At 39.9% G+C, this 25659-nt stretch overlaps 1 protein-coding gene across 1 annotated transcript in view; it reads right to left on the bottom strand.

Moving 5' to 3' along the window:
* The window catches only part of PIP4P2 (phosphatidylinositol-4,5-bisphosphate 4-phosphatase 2), a 76579-nt gene that overhangs the window by 33358 nt on the left and 17562 nt on the right, over positions 1-25659 (bottom strand). The window contains exon 2 of the mRNA XM_089679685.1: positions 676-824. Coding sequence (XP_089535811.1) covers positions 676-824 — 149 coding nt within the window. The remainder of the gene's footprint in view (positions 1-675; positions 825-25659) is intronic.

The following is a 25659-nucleotide window of genomic DNA, read 5'->3' as shown; positions in this document are numbered from 1 at the left end:
ATTCACTGCTACAGATCTATAGCGATGGTATCTTTATATGAAAAGTGCATCTAAGGGCTCGTTCACACTTGACTTTATTTCTAACTCTTGTCATACACCCCTATAGCATTTGACAGGCGTTTGGGAAGCGTTTTTAACGCTCCCCAAACGCCCTATGCGCGGATTTGAGGCAGTTGATACGCGTTTACCAAGCATTAAAACCGCACCACAAATGCCTATAATGAAGTTAAATGATATTAACGCTCCGCAAACGCGTCGCAAATGCCTGCCAGGTGTTTGAGGAGCGGCACCATAGACTTGAATGGAAGGTTTCAACTCTTGACTCAACATGAGGCGTCAGTTTTGCCGCGGCGCTAACGCTTCAGTGTGAACAGCATTGTGTGCTGCCATGTGCAGAAATTTCAATCCAAACGCCTGCTGACAAAGCTAGTGTTAATGTAGCCTTAGCGTACCTCCAGCTTCTATTAGGAGTAGCCTCTCTCTCTCTCTTTCAGTTTGATTTCTTTGATTTAATGTAAGTTTTAGCCAAGGTTAGTTAATACTCACACTTACTGGGTCCTAGATTTACAAATTATGTTCAATATTCCAGTCAATAATTTCACAACCAGAGAAAGCAATTCCCCAAGTATTCCCATATACTTTGAGTTAGATCATTATATGAAATATTCTGTTTACCGTGGCCTCATTGCAGACTGTGCACTTCACGACATGCTGATGAAGCTTTCCATCCAAATTAATAAGAGACTGGCACACACGGCAATTTATTACGGGAACTCCACTGGCATCTGGGCTGGCAATGGCTGTGTACGGAGGAGGTAATTCAGCTGCAGAGAAGAATTATTCTGTGAAAACTGACAGCCAAAGTTTGCTGTAAACATCAACTCAGAGCAACAACAAAGCTTAATGATATATAATAAGCCCTAATGCTACCCGGTAATCACATTCATAACATTGCAGATCTAATTAGAGGCTGGTGCAGTAACAAAAGTCAGAAAATAGTCTATTAGCAGACTCTGTTGATAGAAACTGTAGATAATACGACCTTTAATGATCTGCACGTCTAGCAACATTCTGTAGCTTCCCGATTTGGAGGGCTGTCAAACATCAAATGTTTGCTATATGTGCGTTTCGGAACCAGCATATTGCAATATACTGTTCCCAAAGGTTATGAACAGAGCCAAGTGACTATCTGGTACATCCTTTCTTCCTAATCAATGGCAAGAAGCTTTCAGCAGAACTGAGATCTGTACTAGCTATTCTAATCCTTAAAAAGGAATGAGTTGTCTGTTCAATGTTTTCTTATATATACCTGTAAAAGAGATAAGATTGTTGTTAAAGCCGACTTCCAGCTGGATATAAAAAGACACAATTGAATGTGGCTTTGTTTTCATTAATGATGGTCCATGCACATTGGCTTAAAGTGTTACTAAACCCTGGACTCTGCATTCACTATATCTGGTCTCCCACAGTACACACAACATGGAAATGCAATTTTAGTAATATAAACTGCTAAATTCCTTTTCTCATCAGCGGTTAGATCAGTATTGTGACTTCTATCAGTGGTCAGCAGAGCACTGGTAAAGCTTATAGGAGGAGTTTTCTTTCTGCTCTAGGGGGATGCAGAACTCCTGACCTCTGTCTAGACAGTGCTGATTGGCCCTGTGATGATCACTTGCACTCTCCCAATATAAAAAAAAAAAAAACCCTCTAGCAATACACACCAAACTGAGCAGTGCAGAGTGTCTCCACACAATGTGTCTTATCAAGAGATAAGATGGAGACACTGGTAGAAGAGGCGGATTAGAAAAGTCCGGATCAAACAGCATTTTTACACAATACAGGGGATTAACTCCTTAGGTTCCACATTGAGTATAACAAGCATGCTTTACTGCATATACAGACTGATTTTACTGTTGTGGGTTTAGTAACAAACACTTTAAAAAATGCTTTGGTTTTGCCTGTAGAAGTAGCTCAATGTTATCCTATGTGTAGATACACATTAGGACGTTTAAAGGCATATTTTAAGCTCAGTGTTTAGAGGCAGAAAAAAAACCCTTCTGGTTTGTGTTTTTGAGAGGCGTTTTCTGGCAGAAAAAAAAGGACACTAAAATGTTCTTAAATGTCTGTATATGAGCTTTTTTTCTGTGTATGGACCCTAAATGTACTTTTTATATGCAAGAAGTGTAAGTACCCGAGTTTGACATGGTATCAGACCCTTGCAGTCCCAGTACAGCAGGGCCAGAGTGTATGAGAGAGATGCAGCACGAGGAGCCAAATTAGTTGTGCTGGAGTATGTGTGGTTGGTGGTTTAAGAACAAGACCTTAAAGAGCCACTGTCACCATGCAAAGTGACACAGTCTCTGGAAATCCCAACCCCATTTATACCCATTTTGCCATTGCTCCTTTTTCTCTCCTTTCTCAGCTAATGATGGCAGTGATGTCATTAACTAGGACATGAGACAGTGCTCAGGCCTAGGTATTGGCTGCAAGAGGATTATATATCCGCCTAAGCTCTGGACGACCTTCATGACCAGGCCTTTTTTTCTATTAGGCATTTTGCTACTTTAACTGGCAATTGTGCAGTTATGCAGCATTGTACCCAAATGAAATTTATATAAATTTTTTCACACAGAGCTTTTCTTTTGATGGTACATGGTCATTACTGGTTTTTCATTATATAAATGAAAAAAGGCCGAACATTTTGAAAAAAAAAATAATTTTCTGCTATAAAACATATCAAATAAAAATAAGAAAAAAAAAAGAAAAAAAAAATGTCTTTGGTAAAAAATCCCAATAAGCATATATTAATTGGTTTGCATTAAAGTTATAGCATCTACAAACTATGGTATATATACACTGAAATTTTTTCTTAATACTAGTAATGGTGGTAATCAGCAACTTATAGTGGGACTGTAATTGTGCTGTGGGCAATTTGACACGAGCACTTTGTGGGAACTGGCTGACACTGACATCACCAGTTACACTAATACAGTGATCAGTGCTATTACTAGACACTCACTGTACTAATGACACTGGCTGGGAAGGGGTTAACATCTAGGGGCAATCAAAAGGGTTTATATATTGTGCCTATCAATGTGTAAATTGTGCATTATGTGCTGCTTTTAATAAACAAACAATGTGACTGTTTTTTACTCCCTGCTTTGTAGGGAAGAAAAAAACAGCCACATCACTACACTCAGAGAGCCCTGTTTTGTTTACCAACACAAGGCTCTTGTCTGTCAGTCACTTGACTGATTAGTGGGTCCCAACCTTAAATCATTAGCCAGGATCCGCTGACCAGCTTGTGCTGTGGTGAATGACAGCACAGCTGGGGTGGCTGGCATGAGCCCCCTACGTAGAAATGCAATACAGCCGCCGCCCCACAGTATATAGACTTAGGGCTGTTGGCAAGTAGATATATATATATATCTCTATCATTTTTTTTTACAAAAATTATCAATGCATATTAAAAATAAATCCTTCCATATATTTTGCAATGTTATATGATCTTGGGACCAGCTATATCTGCTCATTACAGATAGCATTGACATACCTAAATTAACAGCTTCAGCAGTAACTGGTTACAGAACACACGATGTAGACTGTATGGAATTGGGTAACATGCAGCAATGTGATACAGTGCCTTGAAAAAGTATTCATACCCCTTGATATTTTATACATTTTGTCATGTTACAACCAAAAACGTAAATATTTTATTGGGATTGTATGTGATAGACCAACACAAAGTGGGACATAATTGTAAAGTGGAAGGAAAATGATAAATGGTTTTCAACATTTTTAAAAAATATCTGAAAAGCATGACATGCATTTGTTTTCAGCCCCCTCTACTCTGATACCCCTAACTAAAATCTAGTGGAACCAACTGCCTTCAGAAGTCACCTAATTAGTAAATAGAGTCCACTTGTGTGTAATTTAATCTCAGTATAAATACAGTTGTTCTGTGAAGCCCTCAGACATTTTTTTAGAGAACATTAGTGAACAAACAGCATCATGAAGGCCAAAGGATCACACCAGACAGATCAGGGATAAAGTTGTGGAGAAGTTTAAAGCAGGATTAGGTTATAAAAAAATATCCCAAACTATGAAAATCTCACGGAGCACTGTTTAATTCATCATCCGAAAAAAAAAAAAAAAAAAGGAGCATGGCACAACTGCAAACCTACCAAGACATGGCCGTCCACCTAAACGGACAGGCCAGGCAAGGAGAACATTAATCAGAGAAGCAGCCAAGAGACCCATGGTAACTCTGGAGGAGCTGCAGAGATCCACAGCTCAGGTGGTAGAATCTGTCCACAGGACAACTATTAATCGTGCACTCCACAAATCTGGTCTTTATGGAAGAGTGGCAAGAAGAAAGTCATTGTTGAAAGAAAGCCATACGAAATCTCATTTGCAATTTGCGAGAAGCCATGTGGGGGGCACAGCAAACATGTGGAAGAAGGTGCTCTGGTCAGATGAGACCAAAATTGAGCTTTTTGGCCTAAAAGAAAAATGCTATGTATGGCGGAAAATGAACACTGCACATCACCCTGAACACACCATCCCCACTTTGAAACATGGTGGCAGCATCATGTTGTGGGGATGCTTTTCTTCAGCAAGGACAGGGAAGCTAGTCAGAGTTGATGGGAAGATGGATGGAGCCAAATATAGGTCAATCTTAGAAGAAAACATGTTACAGTCTGCAAAAGACTTGAGACTGGGGTGGAGGTTCATCTTCCAGCAGAAAAACAACCCTAAACATGCAGCCAGATCTACAATGGAATGGTTTAGATCAAAGCATATCCATTTTGTTAGAATGGCCCTGTCAAAGTCCAGACCTAAATCCAATTGAGAATCTGTGGCAAGACTTGAACATTGCTGTTCATAGACGCTCTCCATCCAATCTGACAGAGCTTGAGCTATCTTGCAAAAATGTCCTTCTCTAGATGGCAAAGCTGGTAGAGATATCCCCAAAAAGACTTGCAGCTGTAATTGCAGCAAAAGGTGGTTCTACAAAGTATTGACTCCAGGGGGCTGAATACAAATGCACTTCATAATTTTCACAGATTTGTAAAAAATGTTGAAAACCATTTATCATTTTCTTTATACTTCACAGTGATATGCCACTTTGTGTTGGTCTATCACATAAAATCTCAATAAAATACATTTACATTTGTGGTTGTAACATGACAAAAAGTGAAAAATTTCAAGGGGTATGAATCCTTTTTCAAGGCACTGTAATTTACAGGTTTATGACAAAAGCAGAACTTCAAGCAGCCCAACTCTTGAGGGAGTCTGTTCCACATTTTCACAGCTCTCACTGTGAAGAAACCTGTGTCTGGAGATTACATTTATTTTCCTCCAGACAGAGTGCCCCTTGTCCTCTGATGACCTCAGGGTGAATAGCTCTACATGGAGTTCACTATATGAACCACTGATGTATTTATACATGTTGATCATATCCCCCCTTAATCTCCTCTTCTCAAGAGAGAATAAATTCAGTTCCTCTAATCTTTCCTCATAGCTGAGCTCCTCCATGCCTCTTATCAGTTTGGTTGCCCTGCTCTGTACTTTCTCCAGTTCCCCAATGTTCTTTTTGTGAATTGGTGCCCAAAACTGAACTGCATATTCCAGATGAGGTGTTCCTAATGATTTGTACCGGGGTAATATGATATCTCTCTCTCTGGAGTCTATACCTCTTAATACAAGAGAGGCTTTTGCTCTCTTTAGAAACTGCAGCTTGGCATTGCATGCCATTTTTAAGCTTTGTGATCTACCAGAACTCCCAGATCCTTCTCCACCATTGATTACCCCAGTTTTACCCCCCTAGTATGTATGATGCATGCATATTCTTAGCCCCCAAGTGCATCACCTTACATTTATCAACATTAAACCTCATTTGCCACATAGTTGCCCAATTACACAGTGCATTGAGGTCAGCTTGTAAGTTGAAGACATCCTGTTAGGACGTTATTCCACTGCACAGCTTGGTGACAGCTGCAAAGACTGAAATGGGATTTTTAATCTCAGACCCTATATCGTTTATAAATATATTAAAAAGTAAGGGTCCCAACACTGAACCTTGGGGTACACCACTGACAACCCTAGACCATTCAGAGTATGAATCATTAACCACTACTCTTTGAATACAATCTTTTAGCCAGTTTTCTATCCATTTACATACAGATTTTTCCAAGCCCGTAGACTTTACCTTACACATTAGCCGTGTGTGGGGAACTGTGTCAAACGCTTTTGCAAAATCCAAGTATACCACGTCCACCGCCACCCCTCTGTCCAAGGTTTTGCTTACCTCCTCATAAAAAGAAATCAGATTTGTTTGACAACTTCTGTCTTTCATGAATCCATGCTGTCTGTTGCTTCAAATATTTTTTTCCAGCAAGAACTCATCTATGTGGTCTTTTATTAAACTCTCCAGTATTTTCCCAACTATAGAAGTTAAACTAACAGGTCTGTAATTACTTGGTAAAGATTCTGACCCCTTTTTAACATAGGCTAGCATTCCTGTTTATTATGTACTTATGAGCACCATTTACTTCCAATCCTAAGAAGATAATATTCACTGGAATGTCCTCAGTGGTGAAGTTTTATTGTGGCCTTTCCATTGGGATGAATAAATCATAAGCCTGACCGTCCTTTACACTGACAGCAATTCACATGACATTAACATCAGCCGGAGTGGAAAGCAGACAATAGGGATTTAGGCGATAGTCTGCTGAAATCATTTTTACATTTTGTGACACAGAAAAATTTTAACCAAAGAAGATGGCAGATCTTCAAAATGCAGCATTGGCTAATTAGGACAAATATGTAAAGGAGAATGCCGGATATAGTACACAACTCAGCAATGATTATGCACAGTGTGAAACTATTTACTTCTCTTTTTTTGCCTGGAAATAAAACCATTTCCATTAAGATTTAGGCCTGTAGAAAGAAATAGAGCCTGTCTCCAGCAGTTATTTCTGTTTTGATGGATTCCACAACATAGCAGACATTAAATTGCTTCTATAGTTATGGACCATGAAATGCAAACTCTGTTACAAATAGTAAGCCTATCTTATTTCTAAGGGCAATAATTAAAATCATTATGGTTACCTGTTAGGGCTCTTTCACACAGGCGGCGGTAAAAACATGTGGCTGAGCCATGTCTTGGCCACCCACCCAAATTCTAACACTACAGCCCAACACATGCTGTGGCTTAGATGCTTTGCTTTTCTGCAGAATTTGACAGGTGGCGTTGCATGTCAAACTTGGCCCTTGTGATTAATGGAGCTGCATCACAACCACAAGACAAATGCTTGGATTGCAGTCTCAACACAGTCCTGCAATGTAAAATTGCTGTTTGGCTCACAGTTGCAGTGCAGCCCCACTGAACGTAATAGACATGTTTGACAGGCGGTGACAAATTCTGCACCCCAAGTTAAAAATGCCGCAAAGCATTGTGGACATGAAATATGTCACAGTCCAGTTTGGCTGTATTATTACAATTCAGGGGAGGTGGAGGTAAAACTGTGGCTGTCAGTCTAAAGAAGTTTTATTTAAGGTGAATATTGCAGGCAGACCTGGTGCTTGGCTCTTTTTTTTCTTTAAATCCAGCTGTGATTGACAGCCTCAGCTCTGTTCCTGTGTGCTGTGTGAAGGGAGTGTGTGTCCCTCCCTAAAAATCAGATCTCAGAGCTCTCCTCGCTGAGCTTTGTATACTTAGTCTTGAAACACAAGTCCATCCAGTTCAACCCACAAAGAAAAAAAAAAACCCCAAACACCACACATACACCTCCATATCCACAACCCTTTACCCACAAGAAGGCAAAGAAAAAAAAATAAAAATAAAGCATTATCCAATTTGTCCCAGTGGGGGGAAAAAAATCCTTCCTGATCCCCTAAGAGGCAATTGAATATTCCCTGGATCAACGTTACCTATAAATATTAGTATCCAGTTATATTTTCTGCATTTAGGAAAGAATCCTGAAGTGTAGCTTCAGCTCCCCACTCCCTACTTTCTGCACAGTTAGAAAACTGTGTAAATTCTGGATTTTTAATGGCTGTAGAGGAGAGAGTATTGAAGATAAACAGGTACAACGTATGTAGGAGGATTTGTTTCATTTCTTTGTATCACCAGAGGCCAGTCACTTCACTGGGTATATGGAAGGGTCTACAACAACTTTAACTTTTCTAAACAATATTTAAATTACTGGAGGACTTTGTAGAATCTCTCAAAAACTTAAGTGTTTTCAGTAAGTGTAGTTTGAGCATTGCATCAAAAGAGAGCAGTAGCAAAACACAATTATGTGTACCAGTGTTAAAGGGCAAGTTCACCTTTATACAAAAAATAATACATTCACATTTTTTGCAGGTAAAAAAAAAAGTGAATTTATTATTTTTTGTTGCAGGAGCCTTTAAAAGCATTGCACCATCAATCAGTAGATCACTGGTGCCATGCAGGTCTCCTGCAGACCTGTCAGTATATATCTTGCCCGTATGGGATGTATGGGCAAACAGATATACTGACAGGAAGACTCAATGAAGTACCATGGTGCTCCCCAGTGCCGTAGTTCAGTGAGAACTACAAGCCGACAGCCGCTAAAGCTGTTGGGACTTTTAGTTTCTCATTCACACAACACAGTGAATAAGTGATTCGGCTGGGCAGGTGGAGCCCCACACGGCCATGGTTTTTTTTTTTTATTTGACGGCTAGCAAGGGCGGAGAAGATCCCCTGGTAGCTGTCAAAGCAGGGGATCGGGGGCCATCTGATCATAACGTTACACCCTGAATATGGGTGTAACATGTTATGAAAGGTTAACTTATCCTTTAAACAAATCCTTTAAATGTAATGAGAAAATCCGGCTGCCCACAAATATGTACTTAATTACAAACTACACATAGAAACATCATAGATACACAAAACTGCAAATAATCAACTTATTTGTTGTGGTAATGTCAGATTCGCAGTGCCATGTGTGGGCTGTGTGTTGGGATAAAATGATCCAAGCATACATCGTATCACAATGCAGCACGTTACAATGCGTGGCAACCTGTCACAATGTGTTGCTATGCATAGAATTGAATTAACGTATAACTAAAAGCTATTTTTTTTCCTCAGTTTTGGCTTGAGTGGAGAGGGATTAGTTTTTATGAGTTTTTATTGCTGTCTGTGCCTCTGTTAGGGAAATTCGTCCTCTCCCAATTCCTTTCCATTTGTCCTGTTTACCATCATCATCGTAAGTGAAAGTAAAAGAAAATCCCAAATTTTAGGTTGTCCTCAGAAAAGTAATTAGATGGGAAAACTTCCAATGGGGTCACTGGTTCTGGTGACCTAGTGGACCCCAAGAAAGTTCCTTAAAAATAAGTGCTGCAATGTTTTGTAACAATGTACTGCAGCATATGTGCACAACGCAGGGCAGCACATGCATTACATGCACCATAATGTCTGCCCACTAGTGTGAACAGGCCCGTAATGTGTTGGTGCAACACAGTGCAAAATTTGATTATAATGTGTGTAGTTCAGTGCACATGTGTACTTTAGGTATATGTGATTTGTGTGTGTTTAGAGAGGGTGAATGTTTAATCAGTAGGCATATAGGCGGCAGCAGGGTGGGTGGGCAATGGCGTGTGTATTCCTGCATTGCACAGACGTTATTAGGGAATAGTTTCTTTTTTTTTTTTAATTTATCAAAATTGTATTTATTTATAATATTGTGGGTGTTGGGCTCCATGTACACGAGCCTACCCTGACCACGGGAAAAACGCAAATCGCGGCAAAACTGTGGTCAAAACGTTTTTATCTTCAACACAATTCGTCCGCGTTCAGGAGAGGGAGGTTTAACCCCGCACCTGCTGGCCCTTTAAGGGTTCCAGAAGCCGGAAGGCAGGGCAGGGTTTTAGGGTCATGTGACCGCTGTGAGTCACTGTCATGGTGGTCACATAATCGGGAAAGTTCCCGATCGAAATAGGAGATCGGGACCTTTCCGTGAGTACCAAAACGTGTGTGCTGGGAGCGAGCAGGGGGCACGCTCTCAGCACGTTTTTTTTTTAATAGAAAGCAAATGTGCGACCATTCCGCGTCTAGGCCCAGACGCCAGGAGGGTGCACATTTGCGGTCGGCTGGTGCCTAGAGGTTAACCTCACCTCAATGCGGCAGCTCCTAAACTCTGTTAAAAGCCTATGTGTACATGGACACATAGGGTTTTATGGAGTTGAGTTTAGGAGCTTTGGCAAAAAAAATGCCAAAAGCTCCTAAACTCGAGTTTAGGAGCTGCTTGTGTACATGAAGCCTTAGCGAACAATCGGGGATCTGAGCAGATTTAAGGACACATAGGTCATTAATCTCATTTTCCTTTGGAGCCACAGCTGCACTTACACACTGACAATTTCTGCCCATTCATAAAGAGAGAAATAGTAACCATGAATGGCCATGGGGGGGAACCGGGCTTTGTAGGGGACACAATTTAGTTACGGCTCACACCGGGAGGATCCATGTCAGTAAAGCAGCGGGTCTCAGCAGTAGTGGTGGAGGGGTCACTTTATGAATGAACTGCTACAATCAGTGGCTAGCTATTCATTAACACATGAGACTTTTGTTGCTGAAAAGACTATGAGCTTAAAGCAGAGGAATATACTGGACATATTGAATGTCATACTGACCTGGACATTTGGAAGTGGTTCTAATGGCCATATTGCAATATTTGTTTTGCAATAACCCCAATCAGGAAAAAAAAATGATTTGATCCCCTGCAGATTTTGTAAGTTTGCCCACTTGCAAAGAAATGAAGGGTCTATAATTTTTTATCATAGGTGTATTTTAAACGATAGACAGAATAGCAACCGAAAAAAAACACGATACAATGTTAAAAATTGAGTTGTAGTTCAGTGAGTAAAATAAGTATTTGATCCCCAAGTAAAACATGACTTAGTACTTGGTGGAGAGACCCTTGTTGACAAGCACACAGTTAAGACGTTTCTTGTAGTTGGTTACCAGGTTCGCACTGATTTTGGTCCACTGTTCTTTACAGATCTCTAAATCCTTAATGTTTCTTGGCTGTCACGTGGCAAATAGAAGTTTCAGCTCCCTCCATACATTTTCTATAGGATTAAGGTCTGGAGACTGGCTAGGCCACTCCATGACCTTAATATGCTTCTTCTTGAGCCTCTCCTTTGTTGCCTTGGCGGTATGTTTTGGGTCACTGTCACGCTGGAAGACCCATCTGTGACAATCGCGCGTCAGACCCCAGCCCTTCTCACCAAACTCGTGACCGAAGGACTAGCCAATCTAAAACCGCGATGTCACGTTGCGTAACAATGCCATGCTCAGCTGCACCCTGCACAACAATTTTCCAGCTAATGGACCACAAATCAATGTACCGGCAGCCTGAGTGCGATTGTTACTGGGTCAGGTTAGCTACGCAATTAACCCTTCACACTGCCACCACCTCCTTTTTGTACAGAGATAGAGGAAACTCGGCAATATCAGCAATTAACACTAGGATGATTAGATAATCGTCTGTATACCACTATCACCACAGACAGGTTATACAGAGCGTTAAACACACATAGTAGCGCCCTTCAGCGGCAGGAATTCGTAAGTTGCATTAAGGAGCTTTAGAAACAGTTCAACGCTTCCAGAAAGAAAGATTTATTACTAAAAGGTCAAAAGGGTGCAATAAAAATATTTACAGAAAAAAGATGTAACCAATATACATATAAATACAGAAAGCAATAACACAACAAAAAGGTAACAGAAAGAAGTTTAGAGAGGTAGAGTACTTGCCAAAAGTCTTGGGTTAAGCAGATCAAGTTTTAGAGCAAAAGGGCACCGTCTCCCAAGTTAGTTCTGATGTTAAAATTGATATTTCTTCAACTTCCACTCTTAGGCCTGACAGCCTATTTTGTAGTCCCCCAGCAGGGGGTGTCTCTGAAGCCAAGGACCAATGCCTCATATGGGGAGGGGTGTCTAGGCGGAGACCGAAGCTAGAACCAAAATTTCTCTTAGCTTATATTTTGGCTCATAACTTTTCCTAGGCACAAGTAACATTCCACCCACGGATAGATTAATATGCAGACGCATCTGCGGAAGGGTTAGATATGAAATATTAAAGACATACTTGAATGGTTCAAGAGATGTAATTTTCTGCTTTCCTGTATATTCCAGCCAAGGAGGTTGACATATCAAACGGTTTGTCTTCTCGTGAGCAATCTGAAGATATGCCTGGTTTTTACGCAAGTCTCTCATATTCCAAGATATGAGACATAGGGGGAAAATGGATTTTAAAAGTGGTATCTAGTTTATGACTCCCCTGGAATGTCTTTGAACTCAGGGAAAGGCTTGGGTTATCCTTTTACGAGGTGCCAGATTGCAGTTTCTTAGACCGCCCGGCACCCAGCTCAGAGGGGTTTTATAGCTCGGAGCTACCTGCTGTGCTCTGGCCTGCCTGTGACACTTCCAACACACCGACCACATGTCACTGTGGATCTCAGAGAGGGAGGGGAATGAGGAACGGTATGTTTGTATAAGATGGATTATCCTTTGCCAAGATGGAGATTGGAGCAAAATGGTTGGACCGCGTCCATCTATGTGGGTACGATTGCTACACCATCCATAACCCATCTTCAGGGCTGAGGGAAGAAGGTTCTTATCCAGGATTTTACAATACATGGTCTTGTCCATTGGCCCATCAATGTGTCAAAGCCGGCCTGTACCTTTAGCAGAGAAAGAGACCCAAAGTATAATGTTTCCACCTCTATGCTTGACTGTAGGGATGGTATTCTTAGGGTCATAGTCAGCACTTTTCTCATTCCAAACACGGCGAGTTGTTAATGCCAAAGAGCTCAATTTTGCTCTCATCTGACCAAAGCACTTTCTCTCAATGCTTCTCTGAAAAATGTAGATGTTCACTGGCAAACATCAGACTGGCCTGTACATGTGCCTTCTTGAGGAGGGGGACCTTGCAGGCACTGCAGGATTTCAATCCATGGTAGTGCATTGTGTTACCAATGGTTTGTCTGGTGACTCCCAACTGCCTTAAGATCATTTACAAGCTCCTCCCGTGTAATTCTGGGCTAATCCCTCACTTTTCATCCTTACCCCATGAGGCGAAATCTTGCAATGGAGCTCCAGACCAAGGGTGATTGATGGTCATTTTGTATTTCTACCATTTGCAAATAATTGCTCCAACAGTTGTCTCCTTCTCACCAAGCTTCTTGCTGATGGCCCATTCCAGCCTTGTGCAGGTCTATAAATCTTGTCCCCGATGTCCTTTGACAGCTCTTTGGTCTTGCCCATGGTGGTGCCCAAGAAAGATTCTGTGGACAGGTGTCTTTTATATATATAACAAGTTGTTAGGAGCACATTCTTAACCACTTACCCTCCAGAGGATTTACCCCCCTTCCTGACCAGGCCATTTTTTTGCATTACGGCGATGCGTTACTTTAACAATTGCGCGGTCATGCAACGCTGCACCCAAATGAAATGTATGTCCTTTTTTCCCACGAATAGAGCTTTCTTTCAGTGGTATTTGATTGCCTGTGCATGTTTTAATTTTTGAGCTATAAAAAAAAAGACCGACAATTTTGAGAAAAAAAAAAATATTTGACTTTTTGCTATAAAACATGCCCAGTGGAAATTTAAAAAAAAAAAAAAAAAAAATTCACCATAAATTTAAGCCAAAATGTATTCTGCTACACGCCTTTGCTAAACACAAAAATCCCCATATGTGTAAATTAATTGATTTGTATCTAAAAATCGAATGGTAGGTGTATTGTAACACAGAGAGAATAGCAACAAAAATGCAAAAGAAATGCATGTCTAACAAATTATGCACTGATGTGCATGTTCATGAGGGAAATAAGTATTTGATCCCCTATCATTCAGTAGGATTTCTGGCTACCAGGTGTCTTTCATACAGGTAACAAGCTGAGATTAGAAGCAGTCTCTTGAAGGGAGTGCTGCTAATCTAATTTTGTCACCTGTATAAAAGACACCTGTCTACAGGAGCAATCAAACAATCAGATTCCAAACTCTCCACCATGGCAAAGACCAAAGAGCTGTCCAAGGATGTCAGGGACAAGATTGTAGACCTACACAAGGCTGGACTGGGCTACCAAACTATCGCCAAGCAGCTTGGTGAGTAGGTGACAACAGTTGGTAACAATTACAAAATACAGGTGTGTATAACTTGCGAGCCAAACAAAAAAACCTTAGGGATGGGGCTACGAAGTCACTCGGTTTCAGAGAGAACAAGCGGCAAGTACATATGCCAACGGCTGATACAGGCACTGAACACTGAAAGCGTTTTTTTTTATTTTAACAATGTGAGTGCATTGATTAAGATTTGTGGAATAAAATAAAGTCTGTTTTAAGGATAAAGCACTATGTTCCTATTGTCTCCTTTCACACTGAGGAACGTATAAGGAGGATTGTGCTAGTGATTCAAAGCAGCTGAAGGAGGGAGAAATCCTTGCAGAGATATACAGCGTTTAAATGGGAAAGGTGTTTGCAAGAAGTACCCAACATCCATCATATACTGCAGCAATCCTAGTAGGTTCCAGGATATGTGAACCAAAAGCTTATTAAGCCTGTATAATAGGCTTAGAAGGAGGTGAGCGCACATCTATTTTCACTGAAGGATTCACGGAAAGTCACTGTATTATGTTTTAATCACTTTATCACAAATTTGGACTTTTTTGGATAATGGATTTATTTTTTTGTTTTTTATTATGATCACATTGATATATTGCAAATTTTTTGTCAGTTTGTATATATAATAGTATATTTCACACATTTTATATAGTTGGATAATAGGAGCGCAACATTTATAGATATATGGTTTAAATTGCACAGTTGGAGTATGTGTTAATTGTTAGTGATCTCTAAGGTTTTTTTGTTTGGCTTGCAAGTTACACACACCTGCATTTTGTAATTGCTCCCAAACTCACCAACTTGCTGAAGGAGGGAGAAATCCCTGCAGGGATATACAGAGTTTAAAGGGGAAAGGTGTTTGCAAGAAGTTCCCAACATCCATCATATACTGCAGCAATTCTAGTAGGTTCAAGGATATGTGAACCAAAAGTTTATTAAGCCTGTATAATAGGCTTAGAAGGAGTTGAGCGCACATTTAATTTCACTGAAGGTTTCACAGAAAGTCACTGTATTATGTTTTAATCACTTTATCACAAATTTGGACTTTTTTTGGATAAACGGATTTATTTTTGTTTTTTATTATGATCACTTTATTGATATATTGAAAATTTTTTGTCAGTTTGCATATATAATAGTATATTTCACACACTTTATATAGTTGGATAATAGGAGCGCAACATTTATAGATATATGACAACAGTTGGTGCAATCATTCGCAAATGGAAGAAACACAAAACACTATAAGTCACTGATCGCTGCCATTACTAGAATAAATAAAACCAAAAAATACAAAATCAATGCTAATAAAAAGCACTGACACTGCACTGGGCAGGAAGGGGTTAACATGTGGGGAGATCAAAGGGTTAACTGTGTGCTGTTTTACTGTGGGCTTTGTGCCTGTGTTTCACTGTAAGCACACTGTTTTGCATGGCTGTGCTATGCAAAGCGGTGTACAGGAGCTGACAGAGGGGAGAACTGTATTGTTTACTTACAGTTATCTCCCTCCCTTGTTAATGCTCCTCGATCACCAGGTGCCGGCGAGTAATCACTGGCCGGGACCCGGTGATTGACAGCTGAGGCTGTGAATAGCGGAGTGGGTAGGGTGCGCGCACCCCCTACCTGGAAATGCAAAATCACGTAAGTGGTTAAATTGACAGGACTAATCTGTGTAATCTGTGAATTGTTGGTTGGTAGGGGATCAAATCCTTATTTTACTCACTGAACTGCAACCCAGTTTATAACATTTGTATCGTGTCTTTTTTGGATTTTTGGTTGATATTCTATCATTTAAAATATACCTATGATAAAAAAAATTACAAACCATTCTTTTCTTTGTAAGTGGGCAAATTTACAAAATCTGCAGGGGATCAAATAATTATTTTACCCACTGAGATATATATATACATTTTTTTAAAAAAATTTTTATGGACCTGCCATGCCACTCAACTGTTTATTGTAAGGTGTCTATGTGCAGAAAATTGACAACATCAATATTTCCAAACTATGTTTAAAAATTAAAGACAAGCTTGCCTTTATTAATGTGTCCAAACACAGGCACTACCCTATATTACTGCACAGATTTGTTATAAACATTTGTCTGGGGCACACATTTTTTTAACAGGTGTAGCTGTTTATGACTAAAATAAAAAAACTTTTTTTTTTTTTTTGATCATTGTGTTATGGTGCCTTATTCTGTATGGTCATGTGAGAAGAAACTGCATTCAAACTAGATTTGTTAATGAATCTTTTACTGTCTTAATTTATTTTAAACCTCACTGTAACCACCTAATTTCTAATTGTTGGAGGCTAATTACCAGATACGAGATGACATCCACCAAATGGCTGTTGTATAGATGCCCCGAGCATCCATCTGCCACAAAAGACATCTTATCTTTTCTTTTTTTTTTTTATGAAAATGAAAGGGTATGAAATTGATCATTTACATATTCAGTCTCATCACCAGGATGCCAGCTATTACAAATTAAACCAAACTTTACAGGAAAGAAATATGTAGATTGCCATTTTGAACTAATCCTCCTGAATATGCTAGCCACCTGCCAGACTAACTCAAATGAATTGAAAACTTTATTTAATTTCTTTTATTTATATTGCTATCCACTTTCCATTATACTCCACACAGCTATTCCTCTCATTCTGGCAACCATTGTAGTATGCAACATGTGTTACACAATCAGTATTTACCCATGTGTGTCCTTGGTACGTATGTGTTTACATACTTGTTTCTGGAGGTCCTATAGAATTAAAATAAATTAAAAAAAATTGAACATTTTATTTACACTTCATTGTATTACTATGAAAATAGTGCTGACAAGCCTTTACATGACAGTGAGAAGGCATAACAGGCACTCTTTATAGCGGCACCAGATAAGTACTAGACCCAATCACAGCCAGCTTAGAGCAAAGTACTTTGGGGGTTTTATTGCAACCATGAGCTCATTTTAACCCTTAACGTGTAGGACACATCCTTGGCAGGTACAGAAATAAAAAGTGATCAGTCACGTGTAACAATATCAGAAAGTTAGTTCTCTGCAGTAGAGGAATGACACACACCTCTCCAGAAGCCCATAGAACCCCTATTGCCTCTTAGTTCCAGTCCTCCAGCCTTCATCAGTCTCTTCAGCATTTGTCAGTTCCAAGAGTTTTGAGAAAATCACTGGCTGCAAACATATCTACATGCCTGTAGCTGCAGGCATCATCACGGTACAACCACTGCAACTCAAGGACGTCTGTGCATGGTTTACATTTAGACTGTCTGTCTGTATTAAGGCCCCATGTACACGGGACACTTCTGAATGATGGAAACTGACTGCTGGAAAACGTAGATTAAAAAATGTCCATTTAGCCGCGTTTGCATACCGCGTTTATGAGCATTTGCGTTTAGAAGCGTTTTTTTAGGATAACCTCAGGAGACCTTCCAAAATGCCCAGAATGCACTGAAAAACAGTAAAAAATTAACTATTTCAGACATTTTGAGAGAAATAGAGCAGAAGCAGAGACAGAAGTATTTGTCGAGATTAGCTGTCTTTTTCTTTTGTGGTGTTTGGATGTTTTCCAGCTCATTTCTATGCAGAAATTATTGCAGCAGTGTCTAACACTTTTTTTCATGCAAAACCTCAAAGTATGGTGTTCCAGGTCCATTTGAGTACTGGGAAAACACTTTGCATGCATTTTTCATGATGAAAAAAGGCTCTGGACAGCATCTGGAAACGGAAAAGTTAACAAAAAAAAAATGTCAAAAAGCAAATGCCTATAAATGCGGTTAGCTGCATTTACATGTGTTTGCAAGCGGTTTGCGTTTGAAATGCTGATAAAATCTACTGCTGTCTGCGTTAAAAAAAACGACCGTAAACTCAACTGCCTGTAAACGATATGTACATGGACACATAGAAGAATATTGGGGTGAATTCAGCGGCTGCTGAAAAAAAACCGCTGAACAGCTCCTAAACGTGAGTTTATCAGCTGCAGTGTACATGGAGCCCTAAAGCCATGTGCTATGGCACCATCCTCCAGGAGGCTGCAATGGAGGGAAAATAGGAGACACGAGCCACTGGAGACGTGAGTATAATACTTTATGTGTTGCAGGGAATTGGCTTAATGTTTTTGTTTAAAACTGTAAAGGTTTTTTTTTAAAGATGAAACAGAATGTGGAGCAGATGCCTTCCTCATTCTCACCCCACTTCTCACCCCAAGCTAAATGTAAACAATGCATGGATGTCCTTGAGCTGCAGTGGTTGTATCGGGCTGATGCCTGCAGCTCCAGGCATCATCCGGGTATGTTTCTTATCAGCGATTTCTAGCAGCTAAGCAGCCACTGGATTGCTTTTACAGGCAGCGAAGGGGGGGGGGGGGGGGGCTAGGGGCGCTGCCTTCCTACCCATAAGGAAGAAATAGATTTTTTTTTAACATATAAAAAGTAATTAACATAAATTTTACATATATTTGTAACTGCATTCCAACAATGTAGATTTGTATTTTTAAAAGACATACAGTATATTTGAAATGTATTTTTAAAAATATTTTTCATATACTTTGTAATAAAAACGCATTTCAACATGAGAGATATATATATATATATATACACACACACACATACACATACATACATACATACATACATACATACACACACACCGCGTTGCAAATTAATATGCAAATTTTATTTAAGTGTCACAAAGATTAAATATTTTGTTTTTCAGTTTAACTCATGGATTGCATTGTGTGTCAGGGCTCTTTTGATCACTGAAAACAATCTCGGATACCTGTGATAATTAGATTGGCAGGTGAGCCCAATGTAAGGAAAAACTACTAAAGGACGGTGTTCCACATTATTAAGCAGAGCACTATTTTCAAGCAATATGGGGAAGAAAAAGGATCTCTCTGCTGCCGAAAAGAGTGAAATAGTTCAATGCCTTGGACAAGGTATGAAAACATTAGATATTTCATGAAAACTTAAGTGTGATCATCGCACTATTAAGAGATTTGTGGCTGATTCAGAGCACAGACGGGTTCGTGCAGATAAAGGCACATTGAGGAAGATTTCTGCCAGATCCATGCATCGGATCAAGAGAGCAGCTGTTAAAATACCATTACATAGCAGCAAACAGATATTTGAAGCTGCTGGTGCCTCTGGAGTCCCACGGACATCAAGGTGTAGAGTTCTCCAGAGTCTTGCAACTGTGCATAAACCTTCTATTCGGTCACCAATAACCAATGCTCACAAGCAGAAACGGCTGCATTGGGCAGAAAAATACATGAAGACTAATTTTCAAGCAGTCCTGTTCACTGATGAGTGCCGTGCAACCCTGGATGGTCCAGATGGATGGAGTAGTGGATGGTTGGTGGACGGCCACCCTGTTCGAACAAGGCTGTGATGTCACCAAGGCGGTGGTGGAGTCATGTTTTGGGCCGGAATCATGGGAACAAAGCTGGTCGGCACCTTTAGGGTCCCTGAAGGTGTAAAGATGACCTCTGCAAAGTATGTGGAGTTTATGACTGACCACTTTCTTCCCTGGTACAGAAGGAAGAACTATGCTTTCCATAATAAAATCATCTTCATGCATGACAATGCACCATCTCATGCTGCAAAGAATACCTCTGCATCAATGGCTGCTATGGGGATAAAAGGAGAGAAAGTCATGGTGTGGCCTCCATCCTCCCCTGACCTCAATCCTATTGAGAACCTTTGGAGCATCCTCAAGCAAAAGATCTATGAGGATGGGAGTCAGTTTACATCCAAACAGCAGCTCTGGGAGGCTATTCTGACATCTTGCAAACAAATTCAAGCAGAAACTGTCCAAAAACTCACAAGTTCAATGGATGCAAGACTTGTGAAGCTGCTATCAAAGAAGGGTCCTATGTTACAATGTAACATGACCTGTTAAAATATTTAAAAAGTTAAAATGTTGTTAAAAGTTTGATTGAAATAGCTTTTGATTTCAGTAAATATGCTGCAAACACAACAAATGACAATTTTCAGCTCTTTACAACCTATAAAGTGTTTTGAAACTTACTGTGCGTAATAATTTGGAACCGTGCATTGTAAGTGTTTTATATTTAACAAAAATACTGTTATCATTAGGAGGTTTGTTCAATAAAATGTGAATTGTACTCTTAATAGTTGATAACATGAGAATTATGCTGACCATTATTTACATCAATTATTTAGGTAAATGGGAAAAATATAATTTGCATAATAATTTGGAACACGGTGTATATTGAATATGGCCAAAATTGTAGCATGTCAAATATATGTCAATGTATTTGGGAAGAATATTTTTAAAATATATTTCAAATATATTTTTCTTCCATGTGGGTATATTTCCTGTGTTGCCCAACCCTCTGGGGAAATCAGAATTGCAGTCAGTGGTTTCACTTGGAAGGTCACTTCTGGGTTTCCGAATGTAAAAACTACCATTTTAAATAGGCAAAAGTATCTGAACACACTGATCTTGGTGTGATCAGATGCTTGTAAGGGCAGAAGAGGGATTTGGGGTCTTATGGACCCCTGATCTCTCCAAAAAAATACATGTCACTGCTTGTGACAGCAAAAAAAGTGAAAATGCAAAAAATTTAAGAAACAATGTAAAAATAAAAACAATTTAAATAAAAAAATTGAAAATGCCCCTGTCCCCCCATGCTCACGCACAAAGGCAAACACATATACGTTAACAGTGTTTGCACCACACATGTGGTATCGCTGTGAATGGTATAGCGAGAGCAATAATTCTAGCACTGGACCCCCTGTAACTCTAAACTAGTAACCTGTAAAGTCTTTTAAAGCCTTGCCTAGGGAGATTTTAAGGTACCGTAGTTTGGCACCGTTCCACGGGCGTACACAATTTTAAAGCGTGAGACATATTAGGTATCTATTTACTCAGCATAACATCATCTTTTATATTTTACCAACCAATTGGGTATTATATTGTGTTTTTGAACATTAAAACTCATTAAATTGTATTTTTTTCCTACAAAAAAAATGCGTTTGAAAAACTACTGCTCAAATATTGCGACACATAAAAAATATGCAACATGAACCATTTTGTTCTCTAGGGCCTCTGCTTAAAAACATATAATGTTTGGGGGTAGTAGTTTTCTAGCAAAAAAGAAATTAGATTAATACACGTAGGAGAGAAGTGTCAAAGTAGGCTTGGGAAGAAAGTGGTTTAAAGAAAAGACAGAGGTAAGAGGTTACATTTACAAAAGCTGGCTGTTTGGAATTAATGGATATAATAAAAACTATAAAAATACTAGGAAGCGCTGTATAATTTGTTTTTGTGTACAAATATTGGTAATCGAGTAAAGCAGGGACAGAGACAGTTTAGCTGATGCAGAGGCCACTCCAGCATAGTAAATAAAAATCCTAACATCATCACAGATGCCATCATTGGTCAATACAAATGATAGCAGCTTGAAGCTGGATATACTGTATGCTGAAGTTTGCATATATTTTGACCGCATGGTGAAGCTGACATTTTACAGCAAGCACCAGGGGTGCACTAGCCAGGTGCCAAGAATGTATAGCAAGCATGTGAACATGGCCTAATCATGGCTGTAGCAGCTCAAGACTGATGTCCAGATATTCAGGATTATAATATTCCAATCATATTAGCAGATTTACAGCCTGTCTCTCCTCCCTGCATTTCTCCATTTTTTTTTTGTTTAAAACTGCAGGGAAAATTGGAAACTATCCTTGCAGTGGAGCTCCACTTGCATTGTAAGTCCTCATGCACACTTGACGTTTTTACAGCGGCTGTTTTTGGCTTTTGACGTTTTTTTCTACAGCAAGTAAACCCCCCAGCAAGTTATCCTGTGTTCATGCACTCAGACTGTAATCAACGTTTTTTGGCTGGAAAAAAAAAAAAAACACAGGACTAGTGGATTTCTAGAGGAGTTTTTTTAGATGTAAAAACTCTCTAACGCTGAAAAATGCAGTACAATACTGCAAACCGGTGTTTATGGACTTTTTTTGACCGTGAAAAATTTTTTTAGGGTAAAAAAAAAAACCCGCTGAAAACTACAAACGTGGAAAAACGTTGCTAAACATGGCTAAATTCTAATGGAATAATGCTAAAAAAAAAGCTGAAAAAGTCACATTTTTAACATGACTTTGCACAGCTAACGTTACCAGCGTTATTAAAACGTCCAGTGTGCATGAGGACTAAAAGGTTGAATGCTTGCTTTTTCCAGGGCACCATTAAACCGCAGTTTTACTTTATTTATCAATCACTCCCATAGGCTTCCTCGGTTCTGTGCAACCTGTTCCTAAAGCTGCATCTCTGATGCTCCGTTTGTCACACTCTGATGTCTTCATGTACAATGCAAGACCAGCAATCCTCCATTGTAAGTGAGGACACCAAGGGCCTGGCCACAACCTGGGACACTGGAGGTAGGAAGAGATCACAAAAAAATTAAAAAGGTGAACACCCTACTCCTTCCTTACCCCCGTGTCTCCATGGATGATTAGCGGTAACTACCCACACATACTGGTGCAGTGGTCTAAGGATTTAAAAGCTGTGGTCTTCTTCCCATGGGTCAGATCAGAGCAATTCTAATTGGTCAGGTGCCATCACGTGATCACTTTGACCTATCCATATCACTCTGATCCGCCCCAGCGTCCATAATGAAGGACAGGGAAGAAGAGCATTGCTTTTAAATCCCTAGACTGCTGCACCGACTGTGTGGGTAGTGTCAGCTAATCACCCACAGACGTAAGTGCAGCAGGGACTGGGGAGAGTAGGGCGTTTGTTCACCTTTTCATTTTTGTGAAAATGTGAACTTACACTTTATGTTCGGATTCACACAGTTGCATTGCAATAAAGCAAGCCTTGCCTTTGTTACTGCAAAACATGTTAACAGCTCCCTGTACATTGCAGTGCCATACATTTTGATTGGCACCCCCAAATAAACATATATTTTATTGCACTACAATGAACTGATGTATATGTTATGGTGTGCGGTGTTGAGGAAGCCTGCATTGCGGTGCTTTGATAGTTAAAATGTGTGTTGCAGTGCATGGACTGTTAAATCCTGGGTTGTGGTATGTTGACTGCCGCAAATTATAGGTAATTCAAAATGTTTGGTTAAAAGGAAAAAAAAAATCTGCATCAGGCCTATAGCATCAAGAGATTTGAGCAGAGCAAAGTGTTAATGTGTCTATCCCCCTATATCATTCTATGTCTGACACATGCAGCCAGGCAGAAAAAGCAGCCAACAGACAGGCTCCAGTTAATGTCTGAACCATTTGGGCTTTATTAGTCACACATGTGAGAAGGACAGAGTGAAGGAAACCATTTTTTATGTACATGAAGATATACAGCCCTTGTTTTTTCACTGGAGCATTGCAGAATCTGGAAACTGTTATCCTGGAACACATCTTTAGTAAACTGCATATTAACAATGTGATCTTGCCAATTACATTCCGGCTTTCATTTTTGCAGTACACAAAACAAGCAGTAATGTCTCCAGTATTGGCCGGAATGAAGATTTCCACCGCGCAGTGTAACTCAAACCACTTCCAGGACCCACAGTCATCAACATCCCCAACTTCAGTGCACATAGGTATGTTATACAAGATTCTTCATTCTTCTCCATAGAATATAGAGAAAATAGAAGGCATTAAGGGCTAGCACTAAACATCAAAGTACCACATTCCAAAATATTATGAAAGACCCAAACCATTACCAGTAGACATGCCTTTCAAAACAGAAGTATGGCCAAAGTCATTTCATGATTACTTCACTTGTGTGTCACAGGAATGCACTTACTTGTGCTCTGCTATGACCCCAAATCAGCCAACAGCAGGCTAAAGTCCGCTGTCGGCTGATGTCACAGCGACATTTCAGGCACTGGTTAGATTTTGACCATTTTGTACTACTGAGAGCCCAAAGCCAGTCATTTCTGTCCTCTCTCCTCGGCAGCCAGATAGTTAGCATTTTCAAAAAGGAAAGGTTAGCAATAACATACTCCTTATTGTCTCACCACGAATGTCCTTTAATTATAAAGCTCACAACCATGTCTCTGTGCAATATCTCAATTTGTTTGAACGCAGAACTCAAATCAAAACTTTGTTTTTGGAAAAAATGAGGGCAGGACTGTATTGCAGCTTTGTATTGCTGCTTGGGTCTCCATCAAGAAGATATTCCTTCACTTCCGGTCCTGGTAACTGGTGCAATAGCAAATGAGGATAATATCCACCAAGGAGACACAGACAACAGTCCGGGAGCTGACCTAGGTTTTAACACATATCTCACCCTACTAATATAAGTATGGTTAAGATTGTCTGTGTCCCCATTGGAAAGATTCATCACTTTTTGTCCCAAAGGCACCACCTACCCAGTCTGTGTCTCATTTTGGCTGATGTCCCACTGAGTAGTGATATTGCCCATTCCTTGTTATATTCTTGATACAGGAAACATCGAGCGCACACCATTGCTTGGCATAAAGCCAAATAGATATGTGTCAGCCAAGGCAAGGAGAAGAATGGTTCTCCATGAGTTTGGAGAAGTATCTGGTTCATGTTCAAATGAGTACAACATATAGAACTGCACTGCATATCATCTTGCTAGAATGTTATTCAAAATGAGCTTTCTAGACTAATCACACTTTAAAAATCGATCAAATGTTCCTTTCATGACAATTGCATTCTGTTTGTAGACAAGACTTCCTAGAATTATGTCCTTCGTGGACAGGGGCGGACTGACAACTCATGGGGCCCCCGGGCAACAGGGGATCATGAGGCCCAAACTCAAAACGTCCTAAGAAAAAAGGTACCAGGGGCATCTCATGGGGCCCCCTACTGACCCTGGGCCCTCGGACAGTGCCTGAGTTTCCAAATGCTTAGTCCGCCCCTGTTCGTGGAATATTTCATCTTTGGAGAAATACCAAAGAGCATCACAAGACTAGGGGGATGTCAGAGAAACCATTAAATCCCTATTACAATGCTGTTCTTATGGCTGCAATAGACAGACACTCCAACTTAGCGCTCCTCTGAACACCTATAGATTACAAGCAGGTAAGTCTGCAATAAAGACTTCTGAAATCTGAGCCATGTAACGGACCTATTAAGGATTGTTTTTTCCCCCAACACAACTGGAGTTTCATTTCACATTTTTTCTGAATATATTAGATATATTTTAGGCAGAATTCATACTTATGTGCCTGTGTTATATGTGTGTGTTGAGATTTGTTCCAATTTATTCTGAATTGCACCCCAACCCACATATCCAGTGTGCAGAAAGGTACCTCCACACCACAAGGTACTGATGTCAATGTACTGGTTGTGCCCATGTAGTAACTCTCCATAGATTTGAATAAGGCCATACTGCTACACAAGAGGCCCTCAGTATACTGCGCCATTCAAGTCTCTGGGAAGTTACTGTATAGACACAAATTTCTATACTAGAAGCTATAAATAAAACATTGGAAAATGTACATGTATTGCAGAGATTTAATGAATATAATTTTTAATTTGCCCAGACATACTTTAACCA

The sequence above is a fragment of the Staurois parvus genome, unplaced genomic scaffold (assembly GCF_062004578.1).
Source record: "Staurois parvus isolate SC_StPar_1 unplaced genomic scaffold, SC_StPar_1.0 ptg000230l, whole genome shotgun sequence".
NCBI lineage: Eukaryota > Metazoa > Chordata > Amphibia > Anura > Ranidae > Staurois > Staurois parvus.
Note: the sequence above shows the minus strand (reverse complement) of the source record. Positions and strands in the feature narration are given on the sequence as shown.